Source organism: Macadamia integrifolia, chromosome 4 (genome assembly GCF_013358625.1).
Source record: "Macadamia integrifolia cultivar HAES 741 chromosome 4, SCU_Mint_v3, whole genome shotgun sequence".
Taxonomy (NCBI): Eukaryota; Viridiplantae; Streptophyta; class Magnoliopsida; order Proteales; family Proteaceae; genus Macadamia; species Macadamia integrifolia.
In genome coordinates this window covers 14,715,427-14,731,969 of record NC_056560.1, presented here as the reverse complement: position 1 = coordinate 14,731,969, position 16,543 = coordinate 14,715,427, and the positions used below count along the sequence as shown (strand labels likewise).

At 39.4% G+C, this 16,543-nt stretch overlaps 3 protein-coding genes across 3 annotated transcripts; all 3 read left to right on the top strand.

Moving 5' to 3' along the window:
- The first annotated feature begins 3,322 nt into the window (after positions 1 to 3,322).
- Positions 3,323 to 5,958, top strand: LOC122075581 (serine/threonine-protein kinase D6PK-like). Its single transcript, XM_042640656.1, has 2 exons — positions 3,323 to 4,337; positions 4,945 to 5,958. The coding sequence occupies exons 1-2, from the start codon at positions 3,604 to 3,606 to the stop codon at positions 5,816 to 5,818; spliced, it is 1,608 nt and encodes a 535-aa protein (XP_042496590.1). The 5' UTR covers positions 3,323 to 3,603; the 3' UTR covers positions 5,819 to 5,958.
- Positions 5,959 to 6,794: 836 nt separating this feature from the next.
- Positions 6,795 to 10,307, top strand: LOC122075535 (probable prolyl 4-hydroxylase 7). Its single transcript, XM_042640595.1, has 8 exons — positions 6,795 to 7,233; positions 7,310 to 7,396; positions 7,524 to 7,581; positions 7,706 to 7,810; positions 8,404 to 8,461; positions 8,586 to 8,761; positions 8,893 to 8,953; positions 9,816 to 10,307. Exons 1-8 carry the CDS (start codon positions 7,127 to 7,129, stop codon positions 10,112 to 10,114), a joined length of 951 nt encoding a protein of 316 aa, XP_042496529.1. The 5' UTR covers positions 6,795 to 7,126; the 3' UTR covers positions 10,115 to 10,307.
- Positions 10,308 to 12,418: 2,111 nt separating this feature from the next.
- On the top strand, positions 12,419 to 14,838 carry LOC122077471 (transcription factor MYB35-like). Its single transcript, XM_042643422.1, has 3 exons — positions 12,419 to 12,656; positions 12,777 to 12,906; positions 13,634 to 14,838. Exons 1-3 carry the CDS (start codon positions 12,524 to 12,526, stop codon positions 14,511 to 14,513), a joined length of 1,143 nt encoding a protein of 380 aa, XP_042499356.1. The 5' UTR covers positions 12,419 to 12,523; the 3' UTR covers positions 14,514 to 14,838.
- The last annotated feature ends 1,705 nt before the right edge of the window (positions 14,839 to 16,543 follow it).

The window sequence follows — 16,543 nt, the reverse complement described above, 5'->3', positions numbered from 1 at the left end:
GTACGGTATGTAGAGGGGTTTGGTTGAACTGGGGAAGGGGGGTTGGCTGTGCAAAGGTTGATTGGCCCTCAGCTATCATGAGATTGAATGCAATTACCGTTGAGCTTAGGCAAAGGGTGTTGGAGTCGAAAATTGCCCTATTCCTAGTCTTCCAGATTTGCCAAATAATGAAAGTCCAGATGAGGTTCAAGTTTGTTGCGGGTGTAGCTTGCTCAATCGGGTAGCATTCTTGTACCCAAATTTATCATAAGATTGATAATTTTTCATTGCTTGTTTTTAAATTTGAAGGACACAAATTTATTGGGGATCGCACATTTTTGGATTTTGTCGCGAGAAATTTTGTCTACTAATATAGGTGGGCCATGAGTCCCTCCATCCGCTGCAAAAAAGGAAATTCTTCAACTACTAAAATAGGTGGGCCATATATTTACCATGTATTCATCTGATCGGAGGAAAATGTACGGGTAGAAAACAGCGATTCACTACCCCAAATTTTGGGTATGTCTTGCAATGTTTCAGTAAACCCTCAAAAAACCATCAGATTTTGTATTCTCTATCAACAAGAGTACTAGTTTTCTTTTCTTAATTCAGTTATTCATTACTTTTCTCTTATGAGGTTTTGGAGAAAATTGTTATAATAAAATGACAAAAAAGAGAAAATGCCTAACGCATGGTGGGTTATATAATTGAAATGATCTCATAATTTTTTGTAGGTGACGGAAGCAATAATTTTTTCAATTTTATTCCCTAAGACCCCCTGCCTCAGCCTCACCCCTCTCCCATGGTTTGGAGAGAGATTTTTTCTTTTTTATTATTTTAACAAAGAATTATCTGTTCAATCCGATTAGTTTCAGGTTCAAATTCCAGGCAACTCATTAATATTTGAAATTTTTTATTAAAAAATAAACCGAATATTGATTTAACATTCCAATATTTTTCAACTCATGTCATTTATTTACATCTCAAATCATTCTATTCTAACAGATAAATGGATATAACTAAAAAGAAATTTGTCTTTCGATGATGTTTTATCCATTAGAGCCTTCATCAATTATTATCATAGTTTTAAAAATTGGATTGAATCAGCTAAGGTCGGATTAATATCGCTTGAAATCAATCATTGGTCCTGATAGATTCAATACCAATCCACTGATAAAGTATGAGGGTAAAATGATCAAAATCACTATTTTTTATATTGAAAAAAAAAAAGATCTGTGACATTGAGTCCGATCCCAACCGATTCAGATCGGTATCGGTTGAGACCGAGTCGCTAGTACGTTAACCACGAGTGGAAAAAGTTGAAGACACAGATCACCTTTGGTTGCTAAATGTTAATGAGACTGCGACAACTTTGCTTTTTTTATCTCTCCGTTCTCCAGAATCTCCACAGCCAACGAAATAGAAAAAAGACGGAAAAGACAACTTTACTGTGTCTATGCAGCCAAGGAGACAAACCACATTTCTTTTCATTCAGAACATGAAAATGACATCAGAACCTTTTGATTGGTTCTTATGGTTCTTCAGCAGTGAAAGTTGAATCATGGGATCTCAAATATTTCTTGGGAAAATTACATGATTATCCACTTTTGGGTTTTCCTTTACAGAATTACCCAATCTATGTTTCTATTAACAAAATTACACAAAATCAAGTTTGGCTTTACCAAATTACCCAAAACAGTGTCTTCCCTTGCCCTATACGGTTCTTTTGACATTTTTACCCCTCTTCTTCTTCCTCCTCCCTCCCCCAGTGACCACATGTGCATCTCTCCCCTATCCCCGACTCCCTCACCTCGTCCTCCATTGCCATCCAGAAATCAAGGGAATCCCTCCGGCGCTCTTCCCAGATCTGATAAGTTAGCATTCAATCCACAATGTTTAATCTTCAATCTAAGAAATTGCTACCAATTGGAAGAACTGTTCAAGATTCAAGAATCAGATTGGGTTTTCTACAAAATGCTTCATTTCTCAAATTCATCTCCACGAGTGCCCTACACTTCAGATGTCGAACCCTTTAGTGTTCTCTTACTTTGTAAATTCATGTGGGTTCTCACCTGCAGCTGCCGTCTCTGCCTCCAAGAAAATAGGTTTTGGAACCTTAGACAGACCATATACAATTCCATCATTTTTTAGAAACCATGGTTTCACTGAAACCTAGATTTCAAGTCTCATCAGGAAGTACCCATCTTTGCTGTTAGTGAATCCTACAAAGACCTTTCTACCCAAACTTGAGTTCTTTCATTCTGTGGGTGTTCAAACTTCAAAGCTCTGAAATTTCCAAAGAGTCCCAACTCTTTAGTTCAATAATTCCTGCTTTTAATTTCTTCAAGGGTGTGGTTGGGACTGAAGAATGTTGCTATTGCTCTGAAACATGAAAAGGTTTCGAAGGATCAGACACTATAGATCTCTGAAAGTGAAAAAGAGAAAAGAAATAAGAGAAAGAGAACTGGGGGAAATATAAGGGAAAACCGATATATGTTATGTTAGTTGAGACTTGAGAGTGGGTTAGAGCCAAAAGTTGGTTCTGAAACTATATACATCTGAAGAGATTCTGAACAGGAAAACAACACTACCCAAAGAAAATTATAAGAAAAATTATGAAAAAGAACAACTCGAATGTTAACACGTCAACAGCAAAATTCGAACACATAGGCAAAGCCCAACATATTTCGAGTCCGTTTCCTCAAATGTGATGTACAGAAAGTGGCTTGCAATATTGCTCTCATGAAGCCCACACACAGAAGCGTTTAGGCACTGGTGGTGGAGTCCTTAGAGATGATGTCGTGTTGGTAGAGGAGGACAAGTTCTTTTTATTTATTTATTTTTTTTCCCGGTAAAAGCGGTGGAGGACAATACGAGGTAGCATAGGGAAGGGGGAGAACTTGCTGGTGGTGAATGGAAGAGGGGAGGAAGAAGAAGATGAGGGGTAGAAATGTCAAAAGAACTGTATGTGATGAGGGAAGGCACTATTTTGGGTAGTTTGGTAAACCCAAACCTGATTTTGTGTTATTTTGTTAAGGAAAACATAAGTTGGGTAATTTTGTAAAAGAAAACCCAAAAATGAGTAATCATGTAATTTTCCCTAGTTTTACTGCCATTTAACCCAAGATATGGCCCACCAATTCATTGATCTGGGTTACTATTGGTGGGACATCTTGGAAATGGGACCGTTGGATGCTTTGGGCATACCTGTGGGATCTTTGAGGGACGGAGCTTGAAGAATCCTTTTAGGTTTTGTCGTTGTCGCAACTCGCAACCCCAACTCCCGAGACGCTGTCGCTCACTGTGGTGTTTGTTTATTTGTCTTCAAGCTGCCACATTCTGCGGACAGCGTTAACAGAGACGACCGGAACTCCGGCTCTGGCATTGGGTCCCGCACCTCTCCCTCTCTTTTGAAATTTGAAATACTACCACCCCTTTGCACCTCACTGTTTGCGCCCGCGCCTCTCTCGCTTCCTTTGACTGCCTCGCCCACACCACCCTTTCCCCCTTGACCATTATCCATCCACCCCTTTTAACCGAGCTTTTTGTCCTCAACTTTTTACCCAACACCTGGTGTGCGTGGGAGTGGGAGTGGGACTCTAATCTCCCTTTCAGAAAGGAGATATGGTCGATAATAATCGTGTTTGTGTCGTTGTTGCTGGCGATGCCGAATCTGTTAGTGTTCCGACGAGTATCGGTATCACTTTAGAGGAGCTTAGCTTGGACAACAGTAGTAGTCCCACAAGTAGCACCGTTACTGGTTCGAGTAACAGTTCTATAATTACTGGTAAGGTCAGTGATGGGTGTGTTGACGGGAAACGAAGTGAGTGCAGTGCCTCCGATTCCCAGAAAAATGGGGAGTTTTTGGAATGTGTAGACACCGAGAACAGCAGCAGCTTGAGCCCTGTGAGTTACTGCAGTAGTATTGATGGTAATGAGGCTAGTTGCAGAAGCTTTTGCCCTAGCAAACCCCATAAGGGTAACGATCTACGATGGGATGCAATTCAGTGTCTGAAGGGCAAAGATGGTAGTTTGGGTTTGGGTCATTTCAGGCTTTTGAAGAAGCTTGGTTGTGGAGACATTGGGAGTGTTTACTTGGCGGAGCTTAGAGGTATGGGTTGTTTGTTTGCGATGAAGGTGATGGATAAAGGGTTGTTAGCCGGAAGGAAGAAATTGCTGAGGGCTCAAACTGAGAGGGATATTTTGGGTTTGTTAGATCACCCTTTTCTTCCAACTCTTTACACCCATTTTGAGACCGAGAAATTCTCTTGCTTGCTTATGGAGTTCTGCAGTGGAGGGGATCTTCATACACTACGGCAGCGTCAGCCGGGAAAGCACTTCTCGGAGCAAGCAGCACGGTTAGTTCTGTACTTTAAAAATCTCATATCCTCTGTTATTTTGAGTTTTTATCAGCTTACTTTTTCTACAACCTGAATTGATGTGTCAATTCATAGATTTTTATTGACTTGCTTCCCCTGCAACAGAAATAATGTGTTAGTTCATAGAATTTCTTAGGGTTTTGATTAGTGGGATTGCTGCAAAATGGGGCATGGTGGCTTTAACTTATGGAGAGGATGTGAACGGGATGGACATAAGAAAATTGGGCAGCCAAACAACTCTGTTACTGAGGCTTCAGCCCAGCTGAAAAAAGGAAGATTATAAGAAGATTGTATTATATATTTGTATTCCATAGTGTAAGGGTTGCAGGTTGGTGTTTAAATGAAATCAATATTATAATTAAGTAGATAACTGTTTATAAATTCATAAAAACAAGAGAAATCTTAAAATTGTGGTTCAGCAAATTTTCCTGATTCAGAGTTTGTCATATTGATTCAGTGATTAGAGAGATTTATAAACAATTTTTTTAATTATGCTATGATTACAGCAATTGAGCAATAAGCATCTTCATGTTGCCAGCAATAGGCCTTCTTGATGTTTTACTGATCACTTTCTTTTTGTTTTCAGGTTTTATGCTTCAGAAGTTCTACTTGCCCTCGAGTATCTACACATGTTAGGGGTGGTTTATAGGGACTTAAAGCCTGAAAATGTCTTGGTCAGGGAAGATGGTCATATCATGCTTTCAGATTTTGATTTATCATTGAAGTGTTTTGTGAGTCCGACGCTCGTGAAGTCCAGTAAAGAATCATCCCGTAGGATCTCATCCTATTGTATTGAACCAGCTTGCAATGATCCATCATGCAAATTATCAGCTTGTGTGGAGCCTGTTTGTTTGCAGCGTTCATGCTTTAGACCTCGTCTTCTCACTTCAAAGGCAAGGAAGGCCATGACTGACAGTTTAAGTCTGGCTCATACAAATTCTCTTCCTGTCCTCATTGCAGAGCCAACTGCTGCCCACTCGATGTCGTTTGTAGGGACCCATGAATACTTAGCTCCTGAAATAATCAAGGGAAATGGCCATGGAAGTGCTGTGGATTGGTGGACGTTTGGCATCTTCCTGTATGAACTGCTTCATGGGAGGACACCATTCAAGGGAAATGGTAACCGTGAGACGTTATTCAATGTAGTTGGGCAGTCACTGAAGTTCCCAGAGGGATCAAATGTGAGTTTTGCTGCTAAGGATTTGATCAAGAGTTTGCTTGTAAAGGATCCACAACAGAGATTAGGATACAAAAGGGGTGCCACAGAGATAAAGAAGCACCCCTTCTTTGAAAATATCAACTGGGCTCTCATTCGTAGCACTCACCCTCCAGATATTCCTAAGCCAGTTGATCTCTCTTTTGCTAATCATACAGTTAGGTCATCCATGCCCCCAAATGACAAGGAAGCTAAAGATTCAGATAGCTCTTCAGGGCTATATCTAGATTTTGAATTTTTCTAGAGAATTTTGGTAGGAAATGTTCCTGTAATTTTTTTTTTTTTTTTAGGGGAGGTGACTGAGGGCCAGATGATGCTCTTCATTTGTTTCATCAGAATTTCACTGCCATCTATTACATTCTTTCCAACAGCTATCAAAGCAAATCTCTCTGCTATCAATACTGTTACCAATTACAAAACTAAAGGAACAACAATCTATATGCACCAAGGACAGTGCTGCTCTGTGTGTGTGTGTGTGTGAAGTAACCACAAAAAGAACGAAGTGTGTTTTTAAAAGCCCCAGGTGACCAGTCCACCCTGTAAGAAATCTCATAGGACCACACCCTTAAACCATCTACCGACCATTTTCAGTGGAACTAAATTCCATTATACTCTTGAGAAGGATACTATTATGTTGGCACTTGCTTGCTAGGAAAACACCTCTATATTCCATATTCTTTATCGGTATAAGTTGGGTATGCTGTCGGTATATCATAAACTAGCACTCACATTGTCTCTCTCTTTCCCTTTTCAAAATACCCCATATCTTTCTTTTATGATACCTCATCATGTGTCCTTATTGGTATTGTCCGTTAATTTACCATGTGAAATGGACTAAGTCCACATCCTTTGGTGAGGTGCAGTGAGCATCGGATTGTTGAGAGCATATGGCACGCACTCCAAAGGACTTCCAATCACCCGATGCTCACTATCGGTGCAGCAACTGCAAACAATTTTCACATAAATGGACTTTAACTTGGTCAGATGTTTACTGCACACAGGAAGCGAACCATATTTGTTATGTGTGTGGATAGTGGAGAAGGGCATGCTCAACGTGGTGTGTACCAGGGTTTCAAAAATTGATCACTCGGATCAGAATCGGCCATGAAATCGGTCAGGATCACCGTTCTGAAATCGAAATATTCCTTCCAAGATCCTCTTGAATCGGTGGGTTTTTAGATCAAGTGATCGATTCAAGAGACCGATTTAATTCATGTTTTTAAAACCGTGGTGTGGACTTTTCCGTCGAAGGATGGAATGACCGTTTTCTTCGTCTGCTCTAATCTGGCTTTCTTCTCCAATGCTGGTAGCCGAAGCTTTCAACAGCAATACTTCCTTTTCCGTTTTTTCTAAAATTGTTAGTTTGATTTTTCTTTTCTGTTCTGTTCTTGGGATTCTGATAATCCAAACGGATCTTAATAAAGACAACAGCGTTAGCGCATATGGTGGTAGCCTGAAGTAGATAGCGTAGCAGTGGTGAGAGGAGGTTAATGGATCGACTTTGCTGTTTCACCGAAGAGGGATTTGGAGTTTAAAAATAGTACCAGTCTTAATGGCCTTTCGGGTTTTCCTTTCTCTGTTTCTCATCTTTCTCTTCTGGTTCCCCAAAATCACTCATGCATCCCTTCGACTTCCAACGTGGTCAAGCGAAGACAAAACGTAACCCTTCCTTTCTCTCTCTTATCTCTTTGTCTCTCTTCATCTCTTTCAAATTTGGGTTTCTTGTCATTTTCAGAGATGGATCGGTTCTTCAATTGAAGAAAGGTGCTACTTCTGCTGGTTTTAATCCCGCAACAGTTACCCATCTGTCTTGGCATCCCAGGTCTTCTTCCTCTTCTTCTCTTTCTTGAACCCTCTTTCTCTATATATGTTTCTTTTCTTCTATTTAGTTTGGATTTAACCTGGTTATTTGTCTCCTTACTTTGCCAATTTTATTTGGAGCTCTGCAGGGCATTCTTAGCTGAGGGATTTCTGTCAGAGGAGGAGTGTGATCACCTCATTAACCTGGTATGAGACGATTTCTTGTTCTTTTCACTTCACCCTGTCTACTTTGGACTCTGGGCGTGATATATATTTTGAATTCATGTTACTGAGAGAATTTGTTGTTTGATCGTTTACTTTTGGGGAATAGGCGAGAGATAAGCTGGAGAAATCGATGGTGGCGGATAATGAGTCGGGTAAGAGTATCATGAACGAGGTTCGGACGAGCTCCGGCATGTTTCTTACTAAAGAACAGGTCTGTGACTTTTCCCTCTTATCTTCGTGTCGTTGCTTTTCCCACTTTATTTGGTTTGAGTATGAAAATGGGCTTTCTTTTAATTTAAGTTTGGATCACAAAGTCATGGTGGGAAAGAATGCTAATGATATGGTCAAATATTGCAATAAGATTATAGGCAAAGCTCCATAACTTGAACGAGAGGGATGTTACAGAAAAGATGATTGATTTTAAATTGGCATGTTGACCTGGTTTGGAGGGTTCGGGGTTGGATCAAGGTTGTTGTTATCCCCTTTTATAGCTTCAGCTAAATAATCTAAGCAATCAAGTATTAATTATTCAACCAACGGTGAAAGAATTGCCCTGCTATAGGTTGTGGGATATCTGGATAGTCAAAGAAGAAGAGAAGCCTTTGACACCATATAGGAAATGCATGACATGAAATATCTAATGAATTACTGACTGGAATGATGTCATTGCCTTGGCGAGCTCTCTGTTCGACTTGTTGTGTTTAGGTTATTTATTCTTCTTGTTTTAATTGTTTGTGTACAGTTGAGTTGGCTCTAAATTTTTTAAAGGTTGAAAATTTTATTCGTTTTCTTTTGCATTTGTAGGATGAAATTGTGAAGAACATTGAGGCAAGGATTGCTGCTTGGACCTTCCTTCCTGCAGGTAATTCTATACCATGTTTCTTCTTCTTCCAACTCCCACCCACCGCCCCCCCCCCCCCAGCAAATAAAAAGAAAAAAAAGGGCGGAAATATTATACAATCTTAGCCTGAGGCTGCTGTGAACAGAAAATGGAGAGTCAATGCAGATACTGCACTACGAACATGGACAAAAGTATGAAGCACATTTCGATTATTTTCATGACAAGGCCAATCAAGAACTCGGAGGCCACCGAGTTGCGACAGTACTCATGTACTTGTCTAATGTTGAAAAGGGTGGGGAGACTGTGCTCCCTAACTCAGAGGTAGGGCATATCCTTGCAGCATTCTGATAACCCCTCTTTTTTTTCTTTTTTTTTTGTGGGGGTGGGGGGAATGGTTTGCCATTCTTTATGTGTTTTGCTTGATCTAATTAAAGAACAATTTCTATTTGCAGGCTAAAATGGCTCAACCAAAGGATGATTCCTGGTCTGACTGTGCCAAAAATGGCTATGCAGGTATTATTATGCAGCCTTGTTATTCAATAAATTTCTTGTATTGCCCATCTAATCTTGAAGAGCTCTTTTTTGAAAATGAGAATCTCTTCAAGTTTTCCAACAGTTGATAATAGAAAGAAAAAAAAGGGGGGGGGGGCGGATCTCTGAGTGAGCAGCATTGGGAAGTGCACCAATGAGGTGAGACAAAATAGTATTGTACAAGGGAGGGCAGTGAGGTCATTTCATGTGAGGAGGAGAGAGATAGAAATAGAGGTGCTAGCATAACCTGCCCCAGTGGATCAGAGAACCTTTCCCCATAAAAAGAAATTGATAATCTATAAATAAATAAAAAAAAGAAAGAAGCTAAACTGAATCTACTCTAATGGCATGCAAGTTTTAATTCATCGCAAAAGAGAATATGATGAAGAAGCTTAAAGTAATATAGCTGGAGGTATGAAGTTGATGACATCTAACCAGGGGATTATTGGACATAAGTCGTGATGCTTAGTGGAACAATACCCAGCAATGCCAAGCATAGGTGATTAGGGATGTGCCTGAAAATATCCAGCTTGGTAACTGAGACAATATGCCAGAACTTTTTTTTCTTGAGATGCAGTCTTTAGTGTCTGCATTTGTTTCAATGTCAATCAATGTTGAAGATGCTTTCTTTTAAGTTGAAAGCCAGTCTATATTAGCATTAAGGACATGAATTCACATGAGCAAGGATATCTGTAATCAACCGCTATTTATTGAGCTTACCCATTTGTTTTTTCATCTTACTTTTATATTACAATCTCAGTCTTTCATTTCATAAGTGATTGTTGAGGAGGCATGAAGGTTCAAAATCACAATTTGCTAACTCCTGCATGGGTCCATCTGGCAGTGAAACCCAAGAAGGGTGACGCATTGCTGTTCTTCAACCTTCATCCTGATGCAACAACTGATCCGAGCAGCTTGCATGGGAGCTGTCCTGTCATTGAAGGGGAGAAGTGGTCTGCAACCAAGTGGATTCATGTGAGATCCTTTGATAGACCAAAGCGCTCAGGAAGTGGAGAATGTATTGATGAGAATGAGAATTGCTCCCGATGGGCAGCAAATGGAGAGTGTACAAAGAACCCTCAATATATGGTGGGCTCTGAAAAATCCTATGGATTTTGTAGGAGGAGTTGCAAAGTTTGCTAAGTCACACGGATTATTTCACCCAAGAATTCTGCATGATGAGTAGGGATTACTTCCTTAGTTGTACATAACATTGATCACGAGGACCTGGCAGATTGAACTTTTGAATCACAAGAGCTCTCTGTGCCTGTGAGAAAGCAGTTCATGTAAGAAGTTCTTGCTAGAATGAAATAGAAAGAGCTTTTGATGAACTTAATGATCTGATCTTGTTTACCTTGCTACAAATTTGAGAAAAAGGTTTGGTTTGATGGCATATGTTGTTTTCATCCTCTATTTACAGAGGGGAAAAAACTACTTCACTCTATCAAAATTATTATACTTAAATGCTTCCAAAATTTTGAAATGTGACAAAATGTAGTAATTCCTACCGTTGTAAATAGATAGTGGATGGCCTGGATTGGCCATTTGCTGAGTTTCTTACTCGAATTCCATTTGAGCTGAAACCTGCCATATAAACAGGGAACCAAGAGGTTCACCATAGATTTTTGGGCCAACCAAATAAAATTTAGCTGAATTGAGGATGCTTTTTCCTTATATGGTCGCAGAGTATTCCAATTTCAAAGTTTCAAATTCGATTTGAAAAACCCATAAGATGTTGCAAGCTTTGTGTTGGTGGGTTATCAGGTGATATCTTGATGTTGCAAGCCTTATGTTGCTGGGTTATTAAGTGATATCTTCTATAATCGTGTAACTTCAAAATCACCCCTTCCCTCCCCTCCCCTCACCCAGCTTTTGCTTTTATTAATTTTAGCATTATTCACCCCCAAAAAAATGTGAACTTCAAAATGCGAGTATCCGAAAAAAGCAAAGAATGGGTTTTAACTTTTTATGTGTATGAATGTGTTGCCATTGGATTGGAATAGGCGGAATCTCCCCTGGTTTTGTAATCACCAAAATGATTTCATTGCTTAAACCCAGATGGAAGGCCGGTTATCTCCTCCCATAACACTTGCTCAGCTCTCTTGAAGTCCTTGATCTCTCGGTGAACTCAACAGTCTCACAGTGACAATCCCACCACAAGGTTTTCATCTTACGAAGCTCCAAAACCCCATTAGTACGTTAGCTTTACTTGTGGAAGAGCAAGATTCTTTCAGGCTGCGAATGCTTCTCTCTCTCTCTCTCTCTCTCTGATTCGAGCTAATTAGTTGGGCTTTTGAATTACCCAGAATCTCTAAGCCAATTAATCTCATTGCAGAAGCTGAAGCTAAAGAGTCCACCCTACTTACAAATTTAGGCGTGGACTGTCGTATCTGTGTGATGCTTATCTGTGGAAGGATAGGATTTTGTTCTAAGAACCCATTGGACATCAACGGCCAGATCGAATCAGTACGGCCCGACTGGTTAGATCAAGACAGCTGGTGTTCTCTCTGTCCTCGTAACACCACACGATACGAATGATCCTCATTTTCTTTTTTGGAAGAAGGGGGGAGTTGGGAGTCGGGTTTCTCCAATCTGATATTTTCTCCAAGGGTTTCAATGGGTGAGGACAGTCCCCTCAGCCATCTCACTTGGGTCTGTAACCAACCCAAGGCAAACCTGAAGGAGCAAGCCCAACAATCCTACTTGGCTGAGCTCATAGTTCTATCATTTAACAAATCAGAGGAGATAGAATTTGGAACTCTCCTGGTTGTTCCTTGCAATTTAGATGAGAATCTTTACATATTGTCATGTTTCTAACAAATCAAAAAATGCAAACTGGATAATTTGGATTTAATGATAAAAGTGAATTGAGTATTTTTACAAATTGTGATAATACCAGTATAAAGAGCATTATAATACTCCTCAATCTGAAATAAGCTGATAGGGATGAGCTTACAGAAGCCATTAATAATCCTACATTGTAACAATTAATGGCCTTTTATCACTGTAGTGACAGCGCCAATGGGTAGGCCAATGTAAACTACATGCTCTACTACTATTCATGCAAACTGGATGTCATTAGCTGCAACAGAATTCACCATCTTAGCTGTTTACAGAGACTAATCTGTGGTTAAAATTAATGGGGGTGTTCTTGTAGTTCTAATTACTTCCTGAGTTAGGAAGAGCTCCCCTCATTCACACTCGACACACCAATTGATATAAACAATCCCATTAAAGTAATAGACTTGGTTAGATCAAAAGCTTAACCAAATAATTCACCCATCTTGAACCTGACTCAAGTTCTCTTGGGAGCCAAGCATATGAAGTGTGAGGATTGGGAGAGGAGAAGCATTACTATTTGATATTCCATCTCAAACCGTTTTTGAGAGGATGACACTAATCATGCAATTGTAGTTAAATGGGATTGATCCCCATGCTTTTCATGCCTCCACACTTGTACAAAATAGTTCTGAAATTGCATCACCACCACATCTGTTTCCTTCTCTCCTTAAACTTTAGGTTTCCTGACCAAAACTTACATCATTGGATGATATGGGTAAACCATTGTGTTACGATAAGTCGAATGTGAAAAGGGGTCTTTGGACTGCAGAGGAAGATGCAAAGATACTCGCTTATGTATCGATGTATGGAACGGGTAACTGGACATCAGTACCAAAAAAGGCAGGTCAGAAGGTCTTTAATTAACTCTTGATATGAAATAGACAGTTTTTGGAACATCCAGATTATCCAATTTAGTCTAGTCTTACAAAAGTGAATTCATGCTTGTATGATCCAAAATCTATAGGACTTAAACGATGCGGGAAGAGTTGTAGGCTTAGGTGGACTAATTACCTAAGGCCTGATCTCAAGCATGATACCTTCACACCTCAAGAAGAGAAGTTGATTATCAGACTTCATAAAGCCATTGGAAGCAGGTGGATTACTTCTGAATTTCCTTTACTTTGTGGAATTGTTTGTCTTCTTCTTTTTCCCCCCTTTCTTCCTCAGTACTGCATTTTATGTTTTTTCCTGCTCTGTTGCTAATGTTGTCATTTCCTTTTTCTTTTTTTAGCAGAATTTGGTTTGAGTGTTTGTAATTGTCCTCTGAGGAAAGTAAGGAGAATGCGAAGCAACTCCTGTTGTAATTTGTGGGTAAAGGGTAGAAATTTCAGGTTTCTTATATGTTTTCTCTCTTCTTTCAAGTTCTATATGAAGTGTTCTTGGTAAACCCTTGGAAGCATGGCTTCTTTGTTATTTAGCTAAGTTCCCTTCGAAGGATACTTCTGTTCAGGATAACTGACAGAGACCCATTTTGTTGACGGTTTACCGCATCACCTTTCATCCAAATCTCCTTCTGTTTAGGTAGTTAATGTGGTTGTATTAGTAATGGTCCCCCATGAGCTGCACCAAATGAATGGTCTGATGGATAAGTAGGAGGGCCATATGTATGGTCTTCATATCTAACATCATTAACCAGTGTGTTGGTGGGCACAAATGCTTATTTCCTCCTCAAGCATGCCATTCAGAAGCAGCAAAAGCTTGTCACCCATATCTGAGCAGATCATAACAAACTTAACTGCACTCTCTCTCTCTCTCTCTCTCTCTCTCTCTCTCTCTCTCTCTCTCTCTCTCTCTCTCAATTTCCATACTTCTTTGGTGCAGGTGGTCTCTAATAGCAGCCCAGTTGCCAGGAAGAACAGACAATGACATTAAAAATTACTGGAACACTAAGCTGAGGAAGAAGCTCCATGAGATGGGAATCGATCCAGTAACCCACAAGCCCTTTTCAGAAATCCTCACCGACTATGGTAAAATTGGTGGTTTCCCGAAAGCCGGAACCCATGTCGGGTCCCTCAACAGAGACTTGAGGAATGCCTTCACGCCTAAACCAGAAGCATCTTCAGTTGATGGCATTTCAAACATCACGAGCCACTTGATGACAGCTATGAGAGCTCCAAGGATGGAACCAATTGAAGATGGCCGGTCAAACTACACTAGCAATAGCAACTACTCTTGGGACCTTCTGGGACAGCTTCAGGCTATAAAACTAGTTAAAGAAGCAACAAATTGCAGCAACCATGAACCCATTTTCTTTAGTGAAGGATCATCATCATCATCTTCTTCCTTTTCCAATACCATACAAGTGAGTTCAGCACCACCCTTTCCATGCCAACAATCTCCTCCACTTCAGACAACACCATTCCCTCCCTTCAACTGGAGTGAATTTCTTCTAGAAGATGTGTCTCTTCCTCCTGTTCAGCAACAACAATGCTTTCGAGGGTCTTCAAGCCTGGCACAAGTACATAATGAGATGCAGCAAAGCCAATTAACTGTCGAAAGTAACAATAATTTCAGTGTTGAAGACATGGATAATGGTGCATTGAATAACAGAGGCCAGAGTAATACAGGAACAGTGAAAGAGGAAGCTAGCAACATCTTTGATGACCCTTTGTCATCTGATAATTCATTCCTGACAGCTATATTGGATCAAGACAACCAGATGTGGGAATTCCCTGATATGTTTGGGGAACCATTTTTCTGAGTATTGGCAGATCAACAAGTTGCTGAACCAAGCCTTACTAGAGCACATTATTGTGTTTTCATACCAATAGGGATACAGGATCTTAGATAAAAAAGGCATGGAGAAGGGATGTCAAGGTTTTAAATGAAAATAAGATGTTTCTACAAGTTTCAACTAGTGGTAATTAGTAAATATATGAGCTCCAAAGATTTTCTTTTCTTTCACTTGATGAGTTGATAAATGATCAGTCAATGGAACATGTGCAAGTGATGGAGTCAGTGGAACTCCTCTCATGGTGTTTTCACACCTACCATTGATGAGATAATCATACTATATACTTACATCAGACTTACACTTCTAATTCTCTTAAAATTTTCTTGAGCAACTCAAGAGCCAAAATGCTTCTCTTCTTGCAAAACCCATTAACCAGTAGTCTTAAGAGGGATTCCATCACAGGAGATTCTCCAGAATTTTTCTCACTATTTACACAGCCAGCCTTCCGATAATAGTATTCAGAGTTACAGCAACTATTTCATAATCACATTTCAAGATGTTCCTTGAGTATGATATAGAGACCGAAATCCACCCCAATTCAAGTTGCAGAAACTCAACTCATCTCATCTCAACAATATCAATACTAATATTGCAGGGGTCAGGATCTTTGTTGGAATTTAAGTTTCAAACTATGGTCAAATTCGTCTTTTCAAAATGATCCTTTTGAAATCCAAAGTAGTATTTTTGAAATTCAGCTTTCCCCCTCAAAAGTGTTTCGTCTACTTTTACAATTTTGTCTTAAACACTTGTGGAGTTGTGTATAAGCTAAAGATAATTCACAAAAGTTTAATCCCACATTGCTTAGAGATGAAAGAAAACTTAGATATATATATAAATATAAATATATATATATATATATATATAGAGAGAGAGAGAGAGAGAGAGAGAGATGTTTGTTAAGGGTGCAAGCCCTTTGGAGAGGCACCAATTTGTATACAGAGGCTTACATTCCATATATATAGAATGAAAGTGTTTTACTTCTCTGTTCTCTTTTTTGTATCAATATAGGATACTCATTCATATACAGAGGCTTACATTCCAGAACATTGTAGGAAATACATAATGTGAGAGTTTTTTACTTCTCTGTTCTCTACAAGTGCTTCTGTTCCCTGTTTTCTTTCTTGTATCGGTTTCCTATGAGTTTCTGAGTATTACCTTCAGACATACCTATTGGAATCGATTATTGGAAGTGCACCTTAGTCTATTTGGGAGTTGTTTCATCTTGGAGGTGAGAACCTACGGTCAACCCGGTTGCATACAAATATACGGAGCGTTCAAATACCTTAAGGAAAGTATACATACTATACGACTCAACTCTACTTAATTTCTGCTACTGTTTCAGAAGATCAATTGAACAAGTAAATCATCTTTTACTTGTATTTATATTTCCATTAATATAATAGTTTGTCAAAGTATTATATCTATTGTCTGATTAATCTTTTACTTACAATCTTCTTTTTATATTCAAATAGTTAGAATTGCCACATCATTTTCTACATGGAAAAAATAGTGCGTGCCCATTTGGAGAACCTCTCTATAGATGCGCCCGTTCAGGAAATTTTTTGCCTTAGGGTTAAGGATTTCTCGAGTTTAAAGATTTTAAGGTCATAGATTTAACAAAGCTTTAGTGGAGGGGTCCAGTGGAGGGGAAAAAGTGAAAAAAAGGGTGCAAGTTGAGGAGAATGCAATTCCCGACTTATTGGACTCTTATATCCAAACTGAGCATTCGCTAATTTGAAGCATTTTCTTGTTCATCCACTTGGGCTTATGCCGTTCCTTCTTATCAGAATAACAAAAAGGTGAAAGGAATGGCACTTCAAAAAAGCAGAGAATCAGTATTTCTCACCCTGTACTCGTCAAGACCTGTAGTTTAAAAAAAAAAAAAGACAGAAATCTTTTTTAATCACCTTTCTTCTTCTTGTTTTTTTTTTTTTTTTCCCTTCTTGGCTCTTCCATTTTCTGAATTTCCATTTGTTTCCATAATCTACACAAGGATG

Coding starts and splice junctions, on each gene's coding strand:
- LOC122075581 (XM_042640656.1), top strand. CDS start 3,604: ATGGTCGATAATAATCGTGTTTGTGTCGTTGTTGCTGGCGATGCCGAA. Junction 4,338..4,944: donor TTCTCGGAGCAAGCAGCACG/GTTAGTTCTGTA, acceptor TTTTGTTTTCAG/GTTTTATGCTTCAGAAGTTC.
- LOC122077471 (XM_042643422.1), top strand. CDS start 12,524: ATGGGTAAACCATTGTGTTACGATAAGTCGAATGTGAAAAGGGGTCTT. Junction 12,657..12,776: donor ATCAGTACCAAAAAAGGCAG/GTCAGAAGGTCT, acceptor CAAAATCTATAG/GACTTAAACGATGCGGGAAG. Junction 12,907..13,633: donor CATAAAGCCATTGGAAGCAG/GTGGATTACTTC, acceptor TCTTTGGTGCAG/GTGGTCTCTAATAGCAGCCC.
- LOC122075535 (XM_042640595.1), top strand. CDS start 7,127: ATGGCCTTTCGGGTTTTCCTTTCTCTGTTTCTCATCTTTCTCTTCTGG. Junction 7,234..7,309: donor TGGTCAAGCGAAGACAAAAC/GTAACCCTTCCT, acceptor TGTCATTTTCAG/AGATGGATCGGTTCTTCAAT. Junction 8,462..8,585: donor TTGGACCTTCCTTCCTGCAG/GTAATTCTATAC, acceptor TGCTGTGAACAG/AAAATGGAGAGTCAATGCAG.